Here is a 20,953-nt window from a genome sequence, read left to right as displayed (position 1 = left end):
CCTTTTATAGACAGAGTGCCTTAATTATATCCGTGTCTTACAACAACTGAATGATGCTTTGCTCTATGTATGTGGAACCAATGCATTTCAGCCAGTCTGTGATCATCTGGTAAGTGTGAGAATGCATTTGCTTTTAGCGGCAACTGCAAAAACATTAGAAAACATTAGTATAGTGCAGAGATTAGGAAGACTACATCTGGATTACAATTCTGAAAATATTTCTTTTTTGTATAACAATTCACAGAATCCTTAATCAGCATGGACACTGACAGTGAATGGCTTGGGGATTCTGGGAGCTGTTCTACAAAAAATAACTTTTCTCAACTCTGGTACTGTGTGATAACAGGGAACAAAGCACATACCAACATTTCTGTTTCTTGAGACTTTTATTGTATTCTGGATTATAGTGGTCATTTTTCAGTAAATGGTGTCTCATAAGGCTTTTTTCCATTCCTTTTTGTAGGTATTCTTAATTCTCTTTTAATAGTCATGTATATAAGTTTCGAGTGGTATGAACCAGCCTTTCTCAAACCTTTTACACCAGAGGAACCTGTGAAATAATTTTTGGGTTTCAGGGAAGCCCTGCATAAAAATTACTATATCTATAGTTGGGGGGGGGAGTTTATTGGTTTCCTCAGTCACAATCTTTCCTGGAATTAGCAACCTAACAAAGAATGTAGGTTTCCAGGGACTCTTGGTTGAGAAACCCTATAAATATTCTGTGTGCCTGACACCTCTTTTGTGTCTCTTCCTAAATACTCTGACTCTCTTCTTTGCCTGTCTTCTTTCTGTCAGCTCCTGGATATACAATATTACTGAATGCCTCATAATGATGTCCTCCTTGTGCTTTAAAAAACCACACTTCTGTCTACTTTCATGTCTCTGACTCTTTCATCACTCTTCTTTCCTTGGATCTTACTCTGTTCCCAAGAACAGGATTTTTGATGTTAGACTGTGACCTTTCTTGTCCCTCTTATCTGTAAGTCTGTCTGTCATCATTTCTACAGCATTACTAGAATTTCTCCTTTCCCATGTCCTTGCCACAGCTGACTATGTTATTCATGTATGAATAACTTCCCAGTTTCATTGCTGCAACTTATCCTTTTAACAGCTTTCTGCCATGACTGATTTCTTTTTTCCTTGGAAGATTTTTTTGCCATTCAAAATTCTTCATAGTTATATTTTCCCTAACTCATCAGCCTGGTTCAGATTATGATATATCAGTGTTTTTCCCCCCTAAGCTAAGATATGCAAGCTCCTTTTGTCTGTACACATAGTCCCTTTATTACTTCCATATAAGACTGGAAAGTATCTAAACGCACGTCTAAAATTAATTGTTAGTTCCGACTAGAGTAGATCTACTGAATCATTTGAGTTTATAGACTTTTCAATTTAACATTCAGCAGGGACTTGGATGGGGCATTAGCAATTACATTTAAACCATCACTTCCTATTTTAACCAAACTGGGTGTTTACCAGATTTAAAAGAAACCAGTTCCAAATTACATTTCAGTATTCTAGTTTGTTTCAAAGCTAATAACCATAGTTTTATGGCTTGGATGAAACAGGGAATTATGATTAAGTAATAACTTCCAGGTTTGATTGATGCATGCTGTGGAGGGGCAGTATACACAAGCAAAAGTGTTATGGGCTGAGATATGATCATCCAGACATAGACACATTCTTCATAGAATCATAGAATCATAGAGTTGGAAGAGACCGCAAGGGCCATCCAGTCCAACCCCATGACACAGATAACTTTTCTTCTCCTGCACAAATTACATTTGTCTATCTTTTCTTCCTGAATTTTGTTTGTTAACACCATTTTTTCCCTGTGGCTGTTCAATATTTCATGTCTTGTTGCTACCTCAGCCTTTCACTTCCTTCCATTTGCTTTCTAAAAATTAGCTCCCCCTTTAAGCTGACACAAATAAATCCACATTTCTTTGCTTCTAATGTTATTCCCCACCATTCCATGCCGCTCTTAAGGGACATGATATCTCAATGTGTGTTTTTGGAGAAAAAAAGATAGCAGTTGTTTTGTTTGTATTTTAAAAAGCAAACACATTGTTTTATGAGCACATAACATTTATCTCTCAAGTGACCAATTCTTTTCCCCAATACTCTGAGTTTAATGTTTCATTGATTTGCTTATTAGTATCACAATGACGTGTTTATACATATTGGCCAGAATCTTTTGGGGAAGTTACTAATGTATAACCATCATTTCATGATTGGGAGGGGGTTTGGGGTAGGGGATTAATTAGAAACATGAATTTTAATTGGTGCAATTTCCCCTCACACCAGAGATTGCTTGTGCAAGGGGGTGGGTGGGAATATCAACCAGCTGCTGCCCAAGTGATAGGGGAACAGATACCTGACAATCACAGTGTCTGCCTCCTAATAAGTGGTACTCCAGGTTACTCATTTGTAACTCTCCAACAGGATTCCAGCCATTGTGTACAATCCCATCATAGTTAAGTATTTGTCATTTAATTAATGTAGAACCATTGCACATTTGCTTAATTTCATTTACTGAAATTTTTACAGACTTTAAAGTCTTCCCCCGTATCACAGCCATTTGCACCTTTTCCCATGCCATGCTTATTAGCGACAATAAAGAATGTACAGATGTTTCTCACAGCCATATTCAGCTCATCTTTTATGAAATCACATGAATTGCTTCATCATATCTCATAGTCACATCTCTCTCAGTTAGTTGCTCAAACCAGTTTTTAGAAGATGTGCCAGAAGATGGGAAATTAAAATATGGAAAGGTGTTAAAACAACTGTGGTTCTACAAATTAATGCATGAGTTGACCCATATGTATCTCATCTTCTTCTGAAATTCAAAACAAGGATGCATCAAATTGAAGGTGGATTTGGGAGTGTGTGCAGTTACTCTGCCTTATTCCTAGAATTTTGTATAGAACCCAGGCACTGATACCTTCAATTGTAACTCTTATGTTTTTTTACTGCTTTGGTTCTGTACTACCACCACAAGTGATTTTATAAGAAGGGAAAGGTAGAACACTTGCACAATGCTATTGGATTGATGGTAGATTCTCTGTGTCTGCAACCACCTTTGGAATTTACATCTGTATGCTGGATTGCAGTTATTTATACTTTGGGTAGAAAATATAGAACACACTTTGTTTTGTAGAATTTGACATCATTTGAACTTATGGGCAGAAATGATGATGGTAAAGGACGATGTCCATTTGATCCTGCACAAAGTTATACATCAGTTATGGTTGGTAAGTATGAATATATAATGTTTTATATCTTGATATAAACATGGATAGGATCCAGAGGATCCAAACTTGATATATGCCCATGTTTGGCATTAATATCTTAGGTTCCTTTCTAAGGAGGTTCCTCCATAAGTTCACAAACTGCACTCTGAATTTCCCTGATTTCAGAATGCCATCTGGTGACTGGTCACAAATGGTCCCCCTGCACATGCTATTCAACCCTCAATTTTTTTTACAAGTCCCCCTCCCTCCAGGTTTGTGATTATTCTCACATGACCTTTTAAATGTGAACCTTGATGTTTATTTACTTTGTACTCCTTCCACAAGAATGAAATGTTGACTTTGGTTAGCAGTTATTTATAGTAACATAATTTGTATTAGCATAAATATTTATAATATAGGATTTGTTTATCAAAGGAAATAATTTTCAAATTAAATGCTATTGCTAGCATTAAATATTTATAATGTAGAATTTGTTTATCAAAACTAATACTTTTCAAATTTAATATTACTATCAACTTGCATTAGATACTGCACAGAATAGAGAATAATTTATCTTATACCCCAGAGAACTGAACAATCACTGATGTATGCTTCAACATGGATGGAGGGGGAGTGTGTGAGAATTTGGTAGCTGGGAAGGAGATTGTATATTGGGTGTAGAAATTATGCAGTTGCCCTATAGATGCTAGCCAGGAGAGAGGTTGGGAGATAGTTGAATGAGTGTATGATACAGTATTTCTGGGTGGGGGTGGGGGGTGCTACTTCTTTCATTGTTTTATTTTTTGAAATTCAATCTTGTGTTCTTGTAAAGATGGAGATCTTTATTCGGGAACATCTTACAACTTCTTGGGAAGTGAACCTATCATTTCTAGGAATTCACTGCAGAATCCACTGAGGACTGAATATGCAATTCCTTGGCTTAATGGTAAGGAAAAAGAAATCTGGAGAGGAAGCCCCCCAAGAAATGAATGTGTGTCAGAATGTTTCAAAATATCCAATCTTGTTAATTTCATACTGAAGCTGTATTCCACAAAAGTTCTTTTCTGTTTTCAAAAGAAAAATATTGTTTACCCACTCTCTCAGGAGTACAGAGCTTTTTCAGTGTTTGTACTTGAAAGAAACATTCTTGAGATACCAAGATTCTGAATAGTTTACAAACATAATGGTGGTTTATCTTTAGTCTACAGTTTGGTTGTGAGTGGTCTGGGAACATTTTAAGCTGCACTCAGAACAGAAAGGGGAGATTATGGTAAAGAAGTATAGATTTACTCAGTTTGTCACTTACAGTCCCTTCTTGCAAGTCACTGTTCAGTTGTAACAACTTGTAGGGTTGTTCCTACAAGTTCCTTCAAGGATTGTTCTGTGTGAGCAGTGCTGTTGTTTATAGAGTCTTTCGTATATATTTGCACCTTGCATGGTAAATACAGGAAGCAGCAGATCAGAATTAGTTCAAAAAAGCATTTAGATCTTCTTCTTTTTTGGGGGGGGAGGGTTAGTATAAGGTAGACAGCCTTTAAAATCTTGTTGTACTATATCCAGCCTTCTTCACTGTGCTGGCTTGAGACTGATAGGAGTTGCTATCCAACAACATCTAGAGGGCTGCACTTTACCCTGAGTGGTAACCGCCCAGAACTGATTCTATCTGTCCTTCCTACTATATCTCCTCGTCATTTGCAGATTGTAGAATAATCTTGTAATGTTGTATTGTATTGTTATATATTTTAATCATGTTTTTTGTTAATTTTATAGTTTAGGAGGGAGGGTTGGGTCAGGGTTTTGTGGGTTTTATTGTTTTTATATTGTGTATCATAAATTCTGTTGTTACCCACCTCGATCCCCAAACGGAAGAGGCAGGATATAAATAAATATTTTATATTATATTTATATATTATACCCACTTCTGCTTAATTCTGTGAAGATAGCTGTTTCCTCACAGATTTTTCTGAAGACTTGTAGAATATGGGACTTAGAAAATTACATAATATAAATCAACAGCAGCATCCAGCTATTAGGACTGGAATAATTGCTGTATCAGGAAGCTAAGGCTAAGATCCAGTTGTTCTAACTAAAGTAACATATTAAATCAGTGGGAACTTAGTAAGAGCTTTATCGCATTTGGCTCCTTCCGTTCTGTTCTGAGCACGGAACAGAAGGAGCAGGGACGAGTGCGGAACGAGTGGGGGACGGATTTTACCGCACACATCCGTCCCTCATTCGTTCCGTTCCCCCTCTCTTCCGTTCTCAATCTGTTCCAGAGGGGGAAATTTTTGAGAACTGTTCTGAACAGTTCTCAAAAAGCGTTCTCTCTGGAACGGAATGAGAAGGGAAGAGAGGGGGAACGGAACGAGTGAGGGACGGGTGTGTGCGGTAAAATCCGTCCCCCACTCGTTCCGTTTCCTGCCGGGCCGTTCTCAGAGCAGCCCAGGAGCCAAATGCGATAAAGCTCCTTGTCACCTTGTAAATTAAATTTATTCACCAGGTCTGCCATAATTGGGTTTAGCCAATTTGTCAATAAAAAGCAAGCATGGTGTAATGGCTTGAGTGTTGAACTAGGACTCCAGAAGACCATGGACTCCCTGTTATCTATGGGTACCCTTGGGCAAGTAATAGCCTCTCATCCTTAGAGAAAATCAGTGGCATATCTCTTCTGAATAAATTTTGTGAAGAAAGTCCTGTAATAGAAGGACTTGAAGACACACAACAAGAACAACAAAGCCATAAGGAGCCATAAACTGGAAATACTGAAGTGGGGAAGGACCAGAATTTAAAGACAAATACTGATTACTTTACTTTTTTTCTTCTTCTATAGAACCACATTTCATTTTTGCTGATGTAATAAGAGCTGATCCAGACAGTGCTGGTGAGGATGATGACAAAGTGTATTTCTTTTTCACTGAGGTGTCAGTGGAATATGAATTTCTTGGCAAGCTGATGATTCCAAGGATAGCAAGAGTTTGTAAGGTAGGATTAAGTTCTTTCCTTTTCATAACCAGTGGAAGCAGCAGTCATCAAAAGTTTCTATCAGCACTGTACTGCCAGCATATCCAGGGTAGAGCTTTCAAATTTCCAGAAATTTTGAAACTATAGGTGAAAAAAAAACAGCTTTTCTCATTAAAAATATATATTGAAATTTTCAAAAAATGGAAAAAAACGCAATTTTAACACCTTTTAACACACTTTGTTTTACTTTAGGAACTTAAAATTACTTGGTTTGTACTTATTCAGGAAATCGTTACACATTGAATTGAATTTGTTTTTGGGTTTTTTGCTACAAATGGAGCTACAACTAAGGAACACCTGAACTATGAGGGATTTCTTGGTTTTGCCAGGAATATGGTATTTGATCATACTGCCCAGGGCATTTTGGGAGCTGTAATTAAAAAAAAAATAGATTTTCTGAGCCTACCTTTAGTGAAACTGAGAAAGAAGATCACTGAAAAAAAATTGATTTGAGTAGTGAAAAATTGGTAAGTACTTTCACTGGGCAAGTGATGTTGCTCACTTTGCTAAATGACTGTGATAATCCATTTCCTTAAATAAATAAACAAACTAAGGACTTGTTTCTTTCATTTTATATATGACTCATAAAATGTTGACTGAATTCCAGCGATAATAATTTCAAGAGAAGCAGGATACAGTGACTGCATGGGCCATGCCTGACACATTTCTAAAGGCTACCAGACAAAGCAAGCACTTTTCTCACACCAATAAAATTTCTTGCTTCACTGTGATGTGACAGGTGGCATTTCTGTGCTGAGATGTCATAGCCTGAAAAAAAATATTAATGGAAGCAGTCTGATTCTATCATCCTTCATGCGCATTAAACATAACAGTAGTTCCTTTTGTCGTTTGGGAAATGAAGTTACATTTTTCATAAACATTTTAATGAGCAGATTGTCATTCAGTTTTGTAATGCTTCTTATGGATAGAAGGAAGTTGTAAAATTTAAGAGCCTGGTTTTAAACTGCAAAGTGTGATTCAAGAACAGGAACCGACAGAGTCTGCTAGATTCATGATATTCCAGCTCTTTGAAATGAATTTACTTTGACACAATGGATTGGTGGTCTTCTGCTTGCCAGCAGTTTGCCACTGGCCCTGCAGGTTGTGAGATTCAAGGAGCCATAGACCCCAAAAGTAACTTTTCCAAGCTCTGTTCTAAACTGACAGATGGACTGCTGGATACTACATTTTTATGCTTTGAGTGGTTCTATATATATATGTTTGAAAGGGAAAGATGTATACTTTTTTGTCAGTTTAGGACAGTGATCCCCAAAGTAGGTAGTATGCCCCCGGGGGGCAGTGGAAAGACGCAGGAGGACAGTGAAGGGAAAAGAGGCAGTATGGAGGTGGTGAGGGAAAAAGAGGCAGTAGAGGGGCCTTCAGTCAAAGTACTGATATATTTGTTGGAAAGGCCCAGAGAAGAGGTAGCAGAAGAAAAAATGTTTGTGTCAGGGATGGTGGGTGGGGGTGAGATGAAGCTGTTTGGGAAAGGCATGGCTCTGGGGAAGGAGGGAGAAGACTATATAGGGCCGGTTCTCCACCTCTCACTGGGGAGAAAAGTTTGAAGTCAGCTATGCTCCTCTCTGCCCAGGTGAAGAAGGATTGAGAGTCCTTCCTCACCTGTGAAAAGCTTCTCACTTTGCACCCGGTCACCTTGGGAACAAAAACTGAACAACCGGTTAAGCAGTGACTGAGAAGCTTCTTACCATGCTGGCCTTTGTTGCAAGGCCAGCATGGATGAGAGGTTTCTTAGTCGCTCCTCAATCACCTGCTCCAGGGTGACTGAGTGCAAAGGGAAACAACAAGCATGCTGCTGGTCAAGCAGTGATCGAGAGTCCTCTCACTCATGCTAGCCTTGCAGCAAAGTCCAGCACAGGCAAGAGGCTTCTTGGTCACTGCTGGACTGGCTGTTGCTGTATTTGCACATGAGAGGCTGAGACAGAAAAGGATGTGATGTTGAGCTGGATGCAGCTGAAATAGATGGCACTGGCCTGGTGGCTGCTGCACAAATAGTAGACCTGATATCAAAAATTCAGCATTGGGACAGTAGGATTCTCACCCAGAAGGAAAGAGAGTAGCCTGAAAAAGTTTGGGGTCCACTGGTTTAGGGGGAAATGGCTTTCTGTTATTTTGAAACTATCTCCCTGAAAAATAACATGCCAAATATTTGAATGTTCATTGCATTATCATATCTACTTTTTGAAACATGCACACACAGCAGAAGTTGAAGAGCAGGGATATTTTTCAACTCCTTACAGTAACTGCACAATTAGTTCTTTTAAGACTATGCATGTTTCCTCAAGAGGCTTGCATTAATACTCATTTTTTGTAAAACTGAAGTCCTGCTACATTTACAGCTTGAGAACCACTGAAGCACAACTGCTTCCTGCTACAGCTTAGAAAAGTTATTTGGGGGAAGGAATACAACTTTGAGAAATTCCTGGGTTTTGTAGCCCATAAAAAATAATAACCTTAATAATAAAATAATAACCAGGAATTTCTGGGAGTTGTAGTCCAATGAAATAGCTTTCTAACATTCTCCTACCAGTACTACAGACACTTCTGGTACTACAGGTACTACAGCTGCTCCTTATACCTGGTGTTGGTTGAGTTTCAGGGAGAATAATGCTGGCATGGTGAGGAGCCCAAGTGGGTTTCTTCCTCAGGATCCAGAGGCCCATTTACACTACACAAATCATAGGGCATTTCACTTTAACTGCCATGGAAACCTGGGATTCGTAGTTTGATGTTGTTGTTGTTAGCTGCCCTGGAGTTGGTTCCGACCATGGTGACCCTGTGGATGAGACATCTCTAAGGATCCCTATCCTCCACTGCCTTGCCCAGTAGCTTTTTCAGTTCTTTCATATCTGCCCTTCCCATTCCTAGTCTTCTTATTTCTTAACTGCATTCTCCAGTCTAGTCAGTGTTAGATCCTAGATATGGGAATTTTTTATTTCAATTTCCTTGTCTAGATTGAATTTGTGTATTTTTTCTGTTTTTATTATTTTTGTTTTCAGCATCAGACCTGCCTTTGCACTTTCATCTTTGACCTTTCTTATTAACTGTTTCAATTCCTGAATGTCTTCTGCTAATATTATGATGGCGTCTGCATATCTTAGGTTGTTAATGTTGCTTCCTCCTATCTTTACTCCTCCATTTTCTAATTCTGCTTTTCTTGTGATGTTTTCAGCATATGAGTTAAACAAGGGTGATAGGATGCAGCCTTGCATGATTCCTTTGCCTATTGGGAACCACTCTGCTTCCCTGAATTCTGTTCTGACACTGTTCTCTAGTCCTTGGTACAGATTCCTCATTAGGGTCATCAGATGTAGTGGCACACACATGTCTTTGAGTGCATTCCATAGCTTTTCAAGATCTGTACAATCAAATGCTTTGTCTATAAAACACATGCTGATTCTTTTCTGGAATTCTTTGCTGCGCTCCATTATCCATTGCATGTTTGCAATGTGGTCCCTAGTGCCCCTTCCTTTTCTGAACCCTGCTTGCATCTCTGGAATTTCTCTCTCCATGTATGGTTGGAGTCTATGCTGCAGGACTTTGAGTATTATTTTGCTTGCATGTGAGATTAGTGCTATTGTTCTATAGTTGCTGCAGTCTTCTGTATCTCCTTGTGGATTGATATGTATATCGAGTATTTCCAGTCTGTTGGCCACCACTTTGTTTTCCATATTTTGTTGGCATATTTCAGTTAGCACTAACGTTGCATCTGTCTGTAAGCACTGTAGTAGTTCAACTGGGATATCATCTGTTCCTGGTGATTTATTTTTCCCCATTTCCTTTATTGCAGATTCCACTTCACTTCTTAAAATTTGGGTTTCGTCTTCATATGTCTCCTCATTCCAAATATCATTCATTCCAATGTGAAGTCGAAGGCTTTCATGGCCGGCATAGTTTTTTGTGGGTTTTCCGGGCTATGTGGCCATGTTCTAGAAGAGTTTATTCCTCTTCTAGAATATGGCCACATAGCCTGGAAAAACCACAAAAAACTATCCTCATTTCTTTTGTATAACTCTTCTGTATGATAGTTTTTGCTTTCTTCTTCAGCTTAACTTTGATTTTTGTTATGAGCAGTCCGTGGTCTATGCCACAGTCAGCTCCTGGACTGGTTTTGGCCACAAGGATAGAGCTTTTCCATCTTCTACTTCCAACTGTGTTGTCTGTCTGGTTTTTGTGTCTCCCATCTGGTGATGTCCAGGTGTATAGTCTCCTATCTGGTTGCGTGAAGAAGGTATTTGCAATTTCGGAAGAAGCATTTTGAATTCTCAGCCAGAGCACTCAAGTGCTTCATCAAACTACAATCCCTGGGATTTCATAGGATGGAATCATGCCAATTAAAGTGAAATAATAGCATAATAAGTGTGTGGTGTGAATGGGGCCCAGAATTTCTGGCACTGCTAATAAAAAGAGAAGGAGTCATGCTGCAGCAGCCACTCCCCTATGCCACAGATGTGACATGGGTGAAATGCCTGAATGTCTGTGCCAGGGAACTGAGGGGGCAAAGGCATTGAAATGCAAATTTGCATATTTTTTTAAAAAAAGATGTGTATCATGTTATGAATCACTTATCAGAGGCTGCTGAGAAGCAGTATTGTGCATTTATCTGAAGAGTGTGGTGCGTGCATGTGTGTGTGTGTGTGTATGTTATTAAAGGAATTTACTTGTCTCTATTCTAAATCAAGGATGGGGAAAAGTGCAGTCCATGGGCCACATGTGTACCCTGAACCTCTTTTTTGGGTAGCCTATAAAGTCCCACAGAATACCGCTTCCCCAAGTCCTTTGTTTAAAACCTGCCTGGAATAGTCAAAACCCACTCCCAAAAGATTTCCACACCAGCTCAGAAGCGCTGATAAAATGTTTCTAGAGCGTGCGTGCGTGCATGCGTGAAATCCTGGTGTATTTCCTCAACGTCAGTGAATCATCCAGGAAAGGGGATTTCCTCTGAACAGAAACTTTGCATGGAATTCTCCCAAAACACAGTGGTTAACCCTTTAATAATGCTCTTGGCCTCCAAAACTCCCCTCCCTCCAGAAAAGCCTGCAAGAAAAGGCTGAAAGTCAGCCTAAACTGCAACCAGAAGTGACATTACATCACCAGTCCAGTGTGCTAGCAAAGTGCAGGTGCAAACCTACTCAGGAGGCATGGAGGTGAAAATGGGCTCCTTTTCTCCAGTGCAGTTGCCTACCTGGTTTTATATGTTTCTTTTACCAATACCCAGGGTTGGCAAGAAGGGGCTTGGCTCCTGTGCTTGAATGTGTAGTCTCTCTACTGTTAGTTGTGCAAGTGAGATACGAAGAACTGCTGCTTAATTTTATCTGTTCTTATTTCTTCCCTTCACAAATTGTTCACTCATGGACTGAATCTATAAGAATCAATTTGGTTCCTGATGTTTGCACAATGAAATTTAGATGAGATTTTGACTCTTGATTTGACAACTTATGTACTAAAAGTAACCAATGGTTCTTGAATTGTTTCTTGAAATGTGGATTTCTTCATTTATATCATATTTTAAATCTCTCTAGGAAATGTTCAGTTTAGCCTATCAGTCTGAAACCTGTAAGCGGACTCTGGAGAGGGAACATAGTCATTTGTTGTTTTTTCCTTACCTTTCTTTTAAAGGGGGATCAAGGAGGACACAGAACTTTGCAAAAGAAATGGACTTCCTATCTCAAGGCCAGATTGCTTTGCTCTGTACCAGATAAAAACTTATTTTTCAACATTGTCAATGATGTCTTTATCCTTAAAACTCCCAGCTTGAAGGAACCAGTGATTTATGGGGTTTTCACCCCACAATTGTAAGTAACATTTTTACATTTTGAGGAAGTATATGGCTAACTCCACCATAGTTAACTGTAAAATAGCAGCATGTTAATTTAATACTATATTTAACCATAAAATTATAGTATGTTCATTTTTCTTTCTGTGATTTTTTTTATAAAGGAACAATGTGGGTCTTTCAGCAGTGTGTGCCTACAACATCTCTACAGTGGAGGATGTTTTTGCCAAAGGGAAGTACATGCAGAGCACCACAGTTGAACAGTCCCACACAAAGTGGCTACGATACAATGGAGAGATTCCAAAACCTCGACCTGGAGCTGTAAGTCTAGATAAGCTGAGAGTTTATAACTATTCTTGTAAAGAGCATCTTTTATTATGAAATCAGGTGTGCTCATACAGAGACTTTGGCCCCCCACTGTGTTGCCAGATAGACTACCTTAGTTACATGGATAGTGATTAACTTAGCTGTGCATTGCATGGATGGTGGTGCTTTAAAAGGTCCTTGAATAAAATAAACTTGTGGACATACATTACTTACAAAGAACAAATTAATGGATGGGGCAGGGGTTGGGATGATTTAAAAGGGGAATATTAATTTTTGTGGAATTACAAGAGTATTTTGGAGACAAAGAGAGAGAAATAAAGAGGTCTTTTTAAATTTTATTATTTATTTATTTAAAGTATTTCTATATCACCTTCCAGCCCAGGAAGGACATCTCTCTTATAATACATAGGTTTGGTTACCTCTTTTCATTCTTCTTCTCAGGTAGAATAATAGAAACACAGCCAAGTTAATCATCAATTTTGAGGAGATGGTGTTTAACATGCCAATTAGAACAAGAAGAAAGAAATGGTCTTTCCTCTCTTTGTTATTCCTGATATAAATGGGGTGGGGGGTAGAACTGCCAAGTGGCATCTTAGCCATTCATAGGTAGGTTTGAGAGATACATGAAAACAATGATCTAAAACAAAGGTTTCAGACAGGTTCCAAATACATTTCCTTGACTATATTCTTCAGGCATGGTAATTTGCAAATGTTTTGGGAGGGGGCAGGAGGGGTGGTTAAAAGGCATGTCTGATATACAGCTGTGCTGAAATCTATTTATTGATCTTTCTTAAAGATCAGAATACTGTCTCATTTCCAAGCTGTGGGCTGTGTTGTTCAGCATTTAGTACTTTGTACCAGCTATGAAATTCCCTACTAATAGATGAAAATAATAAATAGGACCAGGAAGGACAGTAATGGATGTCTGCATAAGCCAGCGCTCTTGCAAGGTTTCTCCAGACTATTGTTTGTCTCCCTAGCTTCATCCTTTCCAGTTTAGCCTAAAAACAATGTAGCTTTTTAAAGCCCAACCTTAGGAGGCTAATTGGTTTTCTCATTATTTTGGATTTTCAGCTTAGGGGCAGAAGTGAAAGTGTTTGCATTTAGATGTCACTCTGCAGTGTGGTGGCTGCTGGGATCCAAAACTGCATGTTGCATGTCCACCAAAGTAGCTGACATTCATAACAACTTGGAGCCCTCACAATTTTGCAGCTAGGTTACCTGAAAGAGTGCCTTACCTGACCTATTAGTCCATTAAGTCCTTTGGAGGATGACCATTTGGCCACGCTGCATGGCACACTTTGTCTCAGTGTGGCAATGCAAAATGGGGCCTTTTTTAATGGCTAATTGAAATGCTTGGGAGATGGTGGATGGCCATATGTTTCTGTGGCCTATCTTGTGCTCAGCATTTCCTTAGCATAAAACACTGGATCTTCCTGCCTTGGATTTTAACTGTTTTGAATTTAACTTTATCTACTGTGAATATTTGTTTTCATTTTATTTGTTTGCCTACTTTGCTTCAAGATTTCACTTGGTAAGTGGTCTATAAGTTTTTAAAACAAAGACATGTGTTTTGAACCAGTCCTAATCAGGGAATAGAAATTGCTCACTCTGGGGTGCTTAGATAGACCCAAGCCCTGTGAGTAGTTCTTCACCCTTGAGGTTTAGCTGCAGGTTTAACATGTTCAGAAGAGTTAGAATAATAAACCATTCCATATGGTAAAATCTAAAACAAAGGTTTCAGACAGGTTCCAAATACATTTCCTTGACTATATTCTTCTGGCATGGTAATTTGCAAATGTTTTGGGAGGGGGCAGGAGGGATGGTTAAAAGACATGTCTGATATACAGCTGTGCTGAAATCTATTTATATATATATATACATTTTATAATAAAGATATACATTTTACAATTATATATTTGTATCCCAACTTTTGACCCTCAGAATAGAGGCAGTATAAAATTTGAAACTATAAAGGAAAACTAGCCCATACATGGTCTGTTCATTGATCCCTTTGCAACTCCATATATCAGACCCCTTGTCAGAGAATCTGCAGAGCCATCTTACTTGCTTTCAGGAAAGCTTGCCCTCTAGCTCCAGCAATATTTGAAAAACATAGGTAACACTTCTGAGAGAAGTTATAACTGTGGAGGAGACAGATTAAATTATAGATTTTGTCCCCTTTCTGTCCAATTTTCACTCACATTGCAGGTCCTTCTTGTCAGGCCTTTTCTTCCCCCTTCTAAAGGTGATGGTCTAAGGTCATTTTGTCTAGGAAAAGGGGGGGGGTTAATCTTCATCTGTATTTGTGAAACAGTTATAGTACCTTTTCCCAAGTATCAAATTGTGTTACCAACAGGTACATAATGATATCATAAGTATTACCTTGGCTATAATTCAGCTTGATTGGATTTCTCACTGGTGGTGGTTTCCCATGTGAGAGAGATCACAGTAAGCAGTTGTTAGGTTAGGTGTTTAATTTTAATTACAAGTTATTTTTTTCATGACCTTAATCAATGCAGAATAGTCCCTTTGAATTTTCAATATGTTTTGAGTTAGAAGAGGGTAAGGTATGGCAGATTCAGGCTTCTGCTATTTTATACTTTACTTGTTGGTTGTATCTGAAAAATTTACTATATTGTCCTAGATGGAGAATAGTTTTGGTGAGAAAATGGCATTAGCTAAAGCAAACAAAATTTTTTTTGTTTTAAAGCAGAACTGAGAATCATCTGGCTTTCCAGATGTTTTCAAACTATGGCTCCCATTAGCTATGCAGGCTAGGGATACAGGGGTTTGTAGATCAGCAGCTTCTGAAGAGTTGTACAATTTTCATCCATCTTCTAAGCAAAGTAATCTTTTAGGTATGTTTCTGCTCTAATTCTGACCTTGGAAGAAAGCAACCAGCCTTAGAAATATTGTTTGAAATAAACTCTTGTTTGAAATCTAAGGTATTGGGGGGGCACATTTTATAATTTACAGGTTTATTTTCTTCTTTGTGATTCCAGAGCATTTCCATTGTAAAGGTGTTTAAAAAAATTAAAAGCTTGTATGAAACAGCACCCCACAAGATTTAAGCCAATTATATCACCTCAGGAAACTCCTGATTTATATATTGTTGCTAAATATGGGTGTTATTTCCTGTAGTCAGGTGATATTTAAAACAAGCAATAAAAACCTCCACAGAGTACAACAATATATACACATTGACAGCAGCATAGACTGTTAGTGTACATCTCTAGCTTAAAAGATAAATAAGGTGAAAGTACTAAGTTGGTTTGGTTCTTATGAATAACTAGCCAGCTGTAGGCTTAATAGTTCTAGTTTAATGAATGCTTTAATTTTTTTAGTATGTACTTCTCAGTTATTTATTTAAAATCTGCTCTTTACTTTTAAACTGCATTAAGCTGTTTATTCTTCTTGTGACAGTGTATAAACAAAGACTCCAGAGCAGAAAAAATCAATTCGACACTCAACTTACCTGACAAAACACTACAGTTTGTCAAAGACCATCCTCTGATGGATGACTCTGTAACTCCAATAGGAGACAGACCCAGACTGGTAAAACGAGATGTGAAGTATACACAGATTGTAGTAGACCAAGTCCGAGCGCTAAATGGCACTTTGTATGATGTCATGTTCATCAGTACAGGTGAGATTTCTATGCTTTCAAAACTGGGCAGCATCACACTAAGATAACATGGCTTTTGGTGAAATTGAACAGTTGGTTGAACAATCTTGCCAGCTAACAATCAGATTGCAATTCAGAGCATCCTGGGTTTTACAGCTGGCAGAAATTGCCAGTGGGACAGAGACTGAACTCCTATACTAAATAGCAGGATAGTACCTTGTAAATCTCTGAGATGTAGAAATTAGAGCCCAAAAGTTTATAACCTTTTAAGCTTTAAATGGCCTGTGACCATTAAGGGCTCCTCCTTCACGTGTATGTATCCTCCTTCAGCAGAAGAAGCAAATATGGTCTGCAACTTCCAGTGGTGATGTTGGCTGAAGAATTGTGGAGTGGTAGTCCAAAAAAGTAACTTTCCCAATCTCTGATAAGAAGTCTCCCTCTTCTTAGTTAGTTTGGTATGATCAGGAATAGGGATTTAAGCTGTGGCAGATGAAGGAGTGGAGATTCAGCCTGTGGTGGAAGCTACTACCTTCTCCATGAAATGTCAGGTTTGTAACTTGGTTGCACTCAGGGATTCAGCCCTGAGCCTGGATACTGAAGTGTTTGTGGTGGACAGAAATGCATTTGCAGAAGTAGGGCACCAGGGTGTTTGTTTTTTTTCCTCCTAAGAAAGGCGAGGTATATATTGTAAAATAATTTCGCCCCTCAAATCAACATTGCAATTAAAACATTTAATGTTTGGTGAACACCTTTATATATGGTAGTGGTGAACACCTTTCCTTTGGGATAATACAACGGGGCCATATCCAAAAGTAGACAATCCCACCTTCCTCTCCCACCAGCAGATTACTTAGAGAGGGACAGATTTCTCTGACCAGAGGGCTATTGAAATTTGACAAAAGGGCTGTGGGTGGTCCAGTCTCTTGAGATGAAGACACACTGTGTAAAAGTTACTTTTTAGACTTCACTTCCCATAATTTCCCAGACACAATGGCTGGCTTTTGACGAAAAGCTTAAAGGATAAGATGAAAGTTGCTAGGGGATAAAGACTGCTCTGGGTACAGACAATTCTCCACCACTCCCAGATTATGGAATGGCCTGCCGGAGGAGATCCGTCATATTATTAGTTTAGACAGCTTCAAAAAGGCTTTCAGGAAGATCTCTTTTGGCAGGCCTTTCCTGAAAAGTAAACCCGACCTCACATCTAATATGACTACCCTTCGAACATTCCTTACCCAATCGCACGCTGCATTTTAATTGGATGATTTTAACTGATATTTTAATGTTTAATTGCTTAATTGTTGTTTTAGGGGAGGGAGGGAGGGAGGGAAACAAGGATCCTGGAATTTTATATGATGTTTTAATTTATAAGCCCCTCTGATTGTCTTTAACAGAGGGGCAGGGTATAAATAAAAGTTTTATTTTATTTATTATTTTTATAGCTGTGTAGCCGAAAGCACTGTGATAAGCATAGGAGGCACTTCACTGCTGGAATCATATGCTGAGAACTCAGAAATCACATCTGAAGACCCAAGTATAGTCAGTTTTTTAAAAAAATTACTATATGTGTGGGCTTGTGTTGTTTCAGATCAAGGAGCCCTTCACAAAGCAATCAGCTATGAAAGCGGAATGCATATTATTGAAGAAACTCAACTCTTCCCTAATTTTGAGCCCATTCAGACATTATTGCTTTCTTCAAAAAAGGTAAGGCTGACTGAAATGAGGATGTGGGAGTATAATAGACATACACACACTTCAGAATAGAGGAGAAGCACATGTTTTCTTGCCAGTTGTACTATGAGATTGATGTCACTTAGGATGAGTAGACCTGGTAAGACTGTATGGTTCCTAAGAGTGTCACTATTTTTTGAGATGCTGAGGAATATTCTGGTTGAGCCTGTATGCCTCAAATAGCTCCTTAAATTTGTTTTTATTTTAATTCAGTTTATGTCAAAGCAATATTTTGGACACCTCTGAATTTAAAGAAGGGCCACATACTCAGTGGTAAACCACAATGCTTTGCATGCCATCATAGAAGGCTCCAGACTCAGCCCTTGGCTGAGTCTGGAATGACCAAACAGATGCTGGCAAAGACCTGTCGTAGAAACTGCAGAACTGCTGCCAGTCAGAGAGTATAAGGTTAAATGGACCAGTAATTAGACTTGCTATGAAGCAAGTTCCTGTAATATAAGCCCAACCCAATTGTAGAAAAATTGACTTTTAGATTGCACCTCCTAGAATCTCCCAGTCAGCACAGCCACTTGCTTCAGTCGATTTACACTGCTTACACGCCTGCTTCTTTACAGCTGGGGTCATTCTCCAGGAAGTCAGAGCTATTAATACATTCATAGTTCAAAAATGTTATTTTCTAATAGGAAAGAGTAATAGAAGAATACAGCTAGGCGCCTGCTTTGCAAGACAAAAACTTGTATGACACCCAGAGGTTTCTTCCCCAGTGAGGAAAGCACGGTTTAGCCAAAAACAACCAAGGAGAAGTGTGCTGAGGTGGCAGAAGATTAGCTATAATACACTTCCTGCATGGCAGGGGGTTGGACTGGATGGCCCTTGCGGTCTCTTACAACTCTATGATTCTATGATTCTATACACTGTTTGGACATTCACATATGGAAATCATATGGCCCTTCATATGTTGAAACTGCAGCTCCTAGCATCCCTCACAATTGCTTATGTTGGCTAGAGCTGCTGAGACTTGCAGTCAAACAACATCTGGAAGCCCCATGATTCCAGCCTGTGCAATAGGTACTTTCTGCTCATTCCAGAATATTACATGCCAATAAGAAGTGACTCACTGTTGCTGTTCCTTCTTCAATGTGTGTATAGTCACGGTTTTATTGTATTGGGTGTAAGCCATTACAGTCAATAGAGGGGGCATCAAATAATGTAAATAAAAATATTATTCCAATATATTTTTATTGCAACCCAGTCTAGTTAGTTTTGACAAGCTTATTCAGCTTAAGCAGAGCAACAACAGATCTTAGTACTGTCTTTGCTCCTGAGAAGAAGCTTGTGGTTATAATAAGAGAACAAAAAAAATGCTAGATAAAATGGAGGGCAGAATTTCTTGTCTGTCCTTTCCATTCTTAGAACAAGAGATAACACACTAGACGCACCCCAAACACACTTGTTTTCCATCTGTACCAACCCTCCAGGCACTATAGATTACATTGTGTGGGAGCATAGCATGCAAAAGCCACCTTGTCTTTGTGTTCGTGATTAGGAAGAAAAGGGGGAAATTGCATTGCCTCTCTTTATTTTATTTAACCAGACAGCCAGGGGGAAGTATTTTTGATTTTTTAACAAAGCAGTATTTGGACAAATGGGAATTATAGAAAAGTATAAGCAAGAGAGATTTAAAAAAAAAAAGTATAAGCAAGAGAGATAAGAGAGATGCAGTGGCTTAGTGGTTAAGATGCCAATTCTGATGATAAAAAGATAGGTAGTTCAAGGCCTGGGTGCTGCATGATGGGGTGAGCTCCTAAGTTCGAAAGCATGCAAATACAAGTAGATAGATAGGTACCACTTCTCAGTGGGAAGGCAACATGACCCCTAGAGCAGTCCTTGGACAATGCTTTCTCTTTGGCTTAGAAACTGAGATAAGCACCGCCCCCTACAGTCGGCTGCGACTAGACATTCATGTCAAAGGATGCCTTTACCTTTACTTTATAAGCAAGTAGATGTGTAGATTAGGGGATATGTGGTACAGTGACAGCTAAAAAAGATGGCAACAAACAGTAAACATGTTTGGCACTTGAAGCAAGTAAGAAAAAAGTCACCATCTCTCTGTTTTGACCACTTGCACATTCTCTTCCCTCCCCTTGCACTTTCTATAGGGCAAACAGTATCTCTATGCAGGATCCAATGCAGGAGTTGTCCAGTCTTCTGTTGCATTTTGTGACAAGTACAGCACTTGTGTCGACTGTGTTCTGGCAAGAGATCCATATTGTGCTTGGAATCCCCATACATCCTCTTGTGTTCATATCTTCAAAGAAAGTGAGACTGAGAGGTAAGGACCAAGTAGATAAAGTGCATATATTTACATGTGTCAGCTAAAAAGGTTACAGGTATATGTAATCTTCAGTTTCAGGGATACAAAGTACTTGAAGAAACTGATAGTGGGTGCAAACATGCAGCATTCTAAGTTTCTCGGGGGCGGGGGTGGGGGGTAAGTGAGGGTATTTATCATTCTCAGCCAGTGAGCAATAGTGCCCCACCAAACTACAACAGGATTCCAAGGGATGCAGCCATGGCAGTTAAAAAGCAGGTTGCTGCTTTTGGAGGCTCGAAAAAGGGTAGTCTGGGGAACTTGGAGGGTCAAGAGCCACAAAAATATCCCTGTGTGTCTACATGCACCTCCATTGCCACACTTTCCCCAGCCCTGTTCTAGAGGCTAACAAGAGAAGCCTTTTGGCATATGGGCGATCTTTGGCAAAATCTGAAAAGGCATGAGGAGAAAGGGCAAGCGATTTCCAAAACAGCAAATGCTGTTGAGTTGAGTGAGGGTTGAGGGTTGAGTTGAGTGAGGTGGTCTTACTGTGACTGGTACCAGAGCGAGTAATGTAAATTAAGGGCTCATGCAAAGACATACTGTAGTTTATATAATTTATGATATAAACAATCAGTCTTTCTTGGCTTAGAATTTTGAGCTAATAAGTAAAAACTATATCTTAGACTTTTCTCTTCTTTTGAAACAGTAACCATTGCTGTTTTTCCACATTGCAATGAACTATACTTTTTCATGCTGGAAAAGAATGTTATACTTTCTGGGCCTTATGTGCTCCCTTAGCCTCCTCCAGTGCAACTGTAAGAAGACTGGAAGCTTTCATTTCCCATTTCAGTTAACCAGTTTAGCATGATATCTGAACTTCTAACTGTGAATATTCTTAACTATGGGATGTAGAAACAAGTCAGGTTTAAAAACCACAGTGC

The 20,953-nt window shown here is 39.0% G+C and overlaps 1 protein-coding gene across 8 annotated transcripts in view; it reads left to right on the top strand.

Moving 5' to 3' along the window:
• SEMA4D (semaphorin 4D) overlaps positions 1-20,953 on the top strand; it is a 143,619-nt gene that overhangs the window by 94,914 nt on the left and 27,752 nt on the right. For all 8 annotated transcript variants that reach the window (XM_042455768.1, XM_042455766.1, XM_042455765.1 and 5 more), the window contains 9 exons: positions 11-109; positions 3,164-3,257; positions 4,069-4,182; positions 6,067-6,218; positions 11,895-12,070; positions 12,216-12,372; positions 15,805-16,027; positions 17,595-17,710; positions 19,858-20,030. In XM_042455768.1, the coding sequence (XP_042311702.1) occupies positions 11-109; positions 3,164-3,257; positions 4,069-4,182; positions 6,067-6,218; positions 11,895-12,070; positions 12,216-12,372; positions 15,805-16,027; positions 17,595-17,710; positions 19,858-20,030 (1,304 nt within the window). The remainder of the gene's footprint in view (positions 1-10; positions 110-3,163; positions 3,258-4,068; positions 4,183-6,066; positions 6,219-11,894; positions 12,071-12,215; positions 12,373-15,804; positions 16,028-17,594; positions 17,711-19,857; positions 20,031-20,953) is intronic.

This window comes from Sceloporus undulatus, chromosome 2 (genome assembly GCF_019175285.1).
Source record: "Sceloporus undulatus isolate JIND9_A2432 ecotype Alabama chromosome 2, SceUnd_v1.1, whole genome shotgun sequence".
Taxonomy (NCBI): Eukaryota; Metazoa; Chordata; class Lepidosauria; order Squamata; family Phrynosomatidae; genus Sceloporus; species Sceloporus undulatus.
The sequence above is the reverse complement of the archived record's forward strand: the minus strand, read 5'-3'. Positions and strand labels throughout refer to the sequence as shown.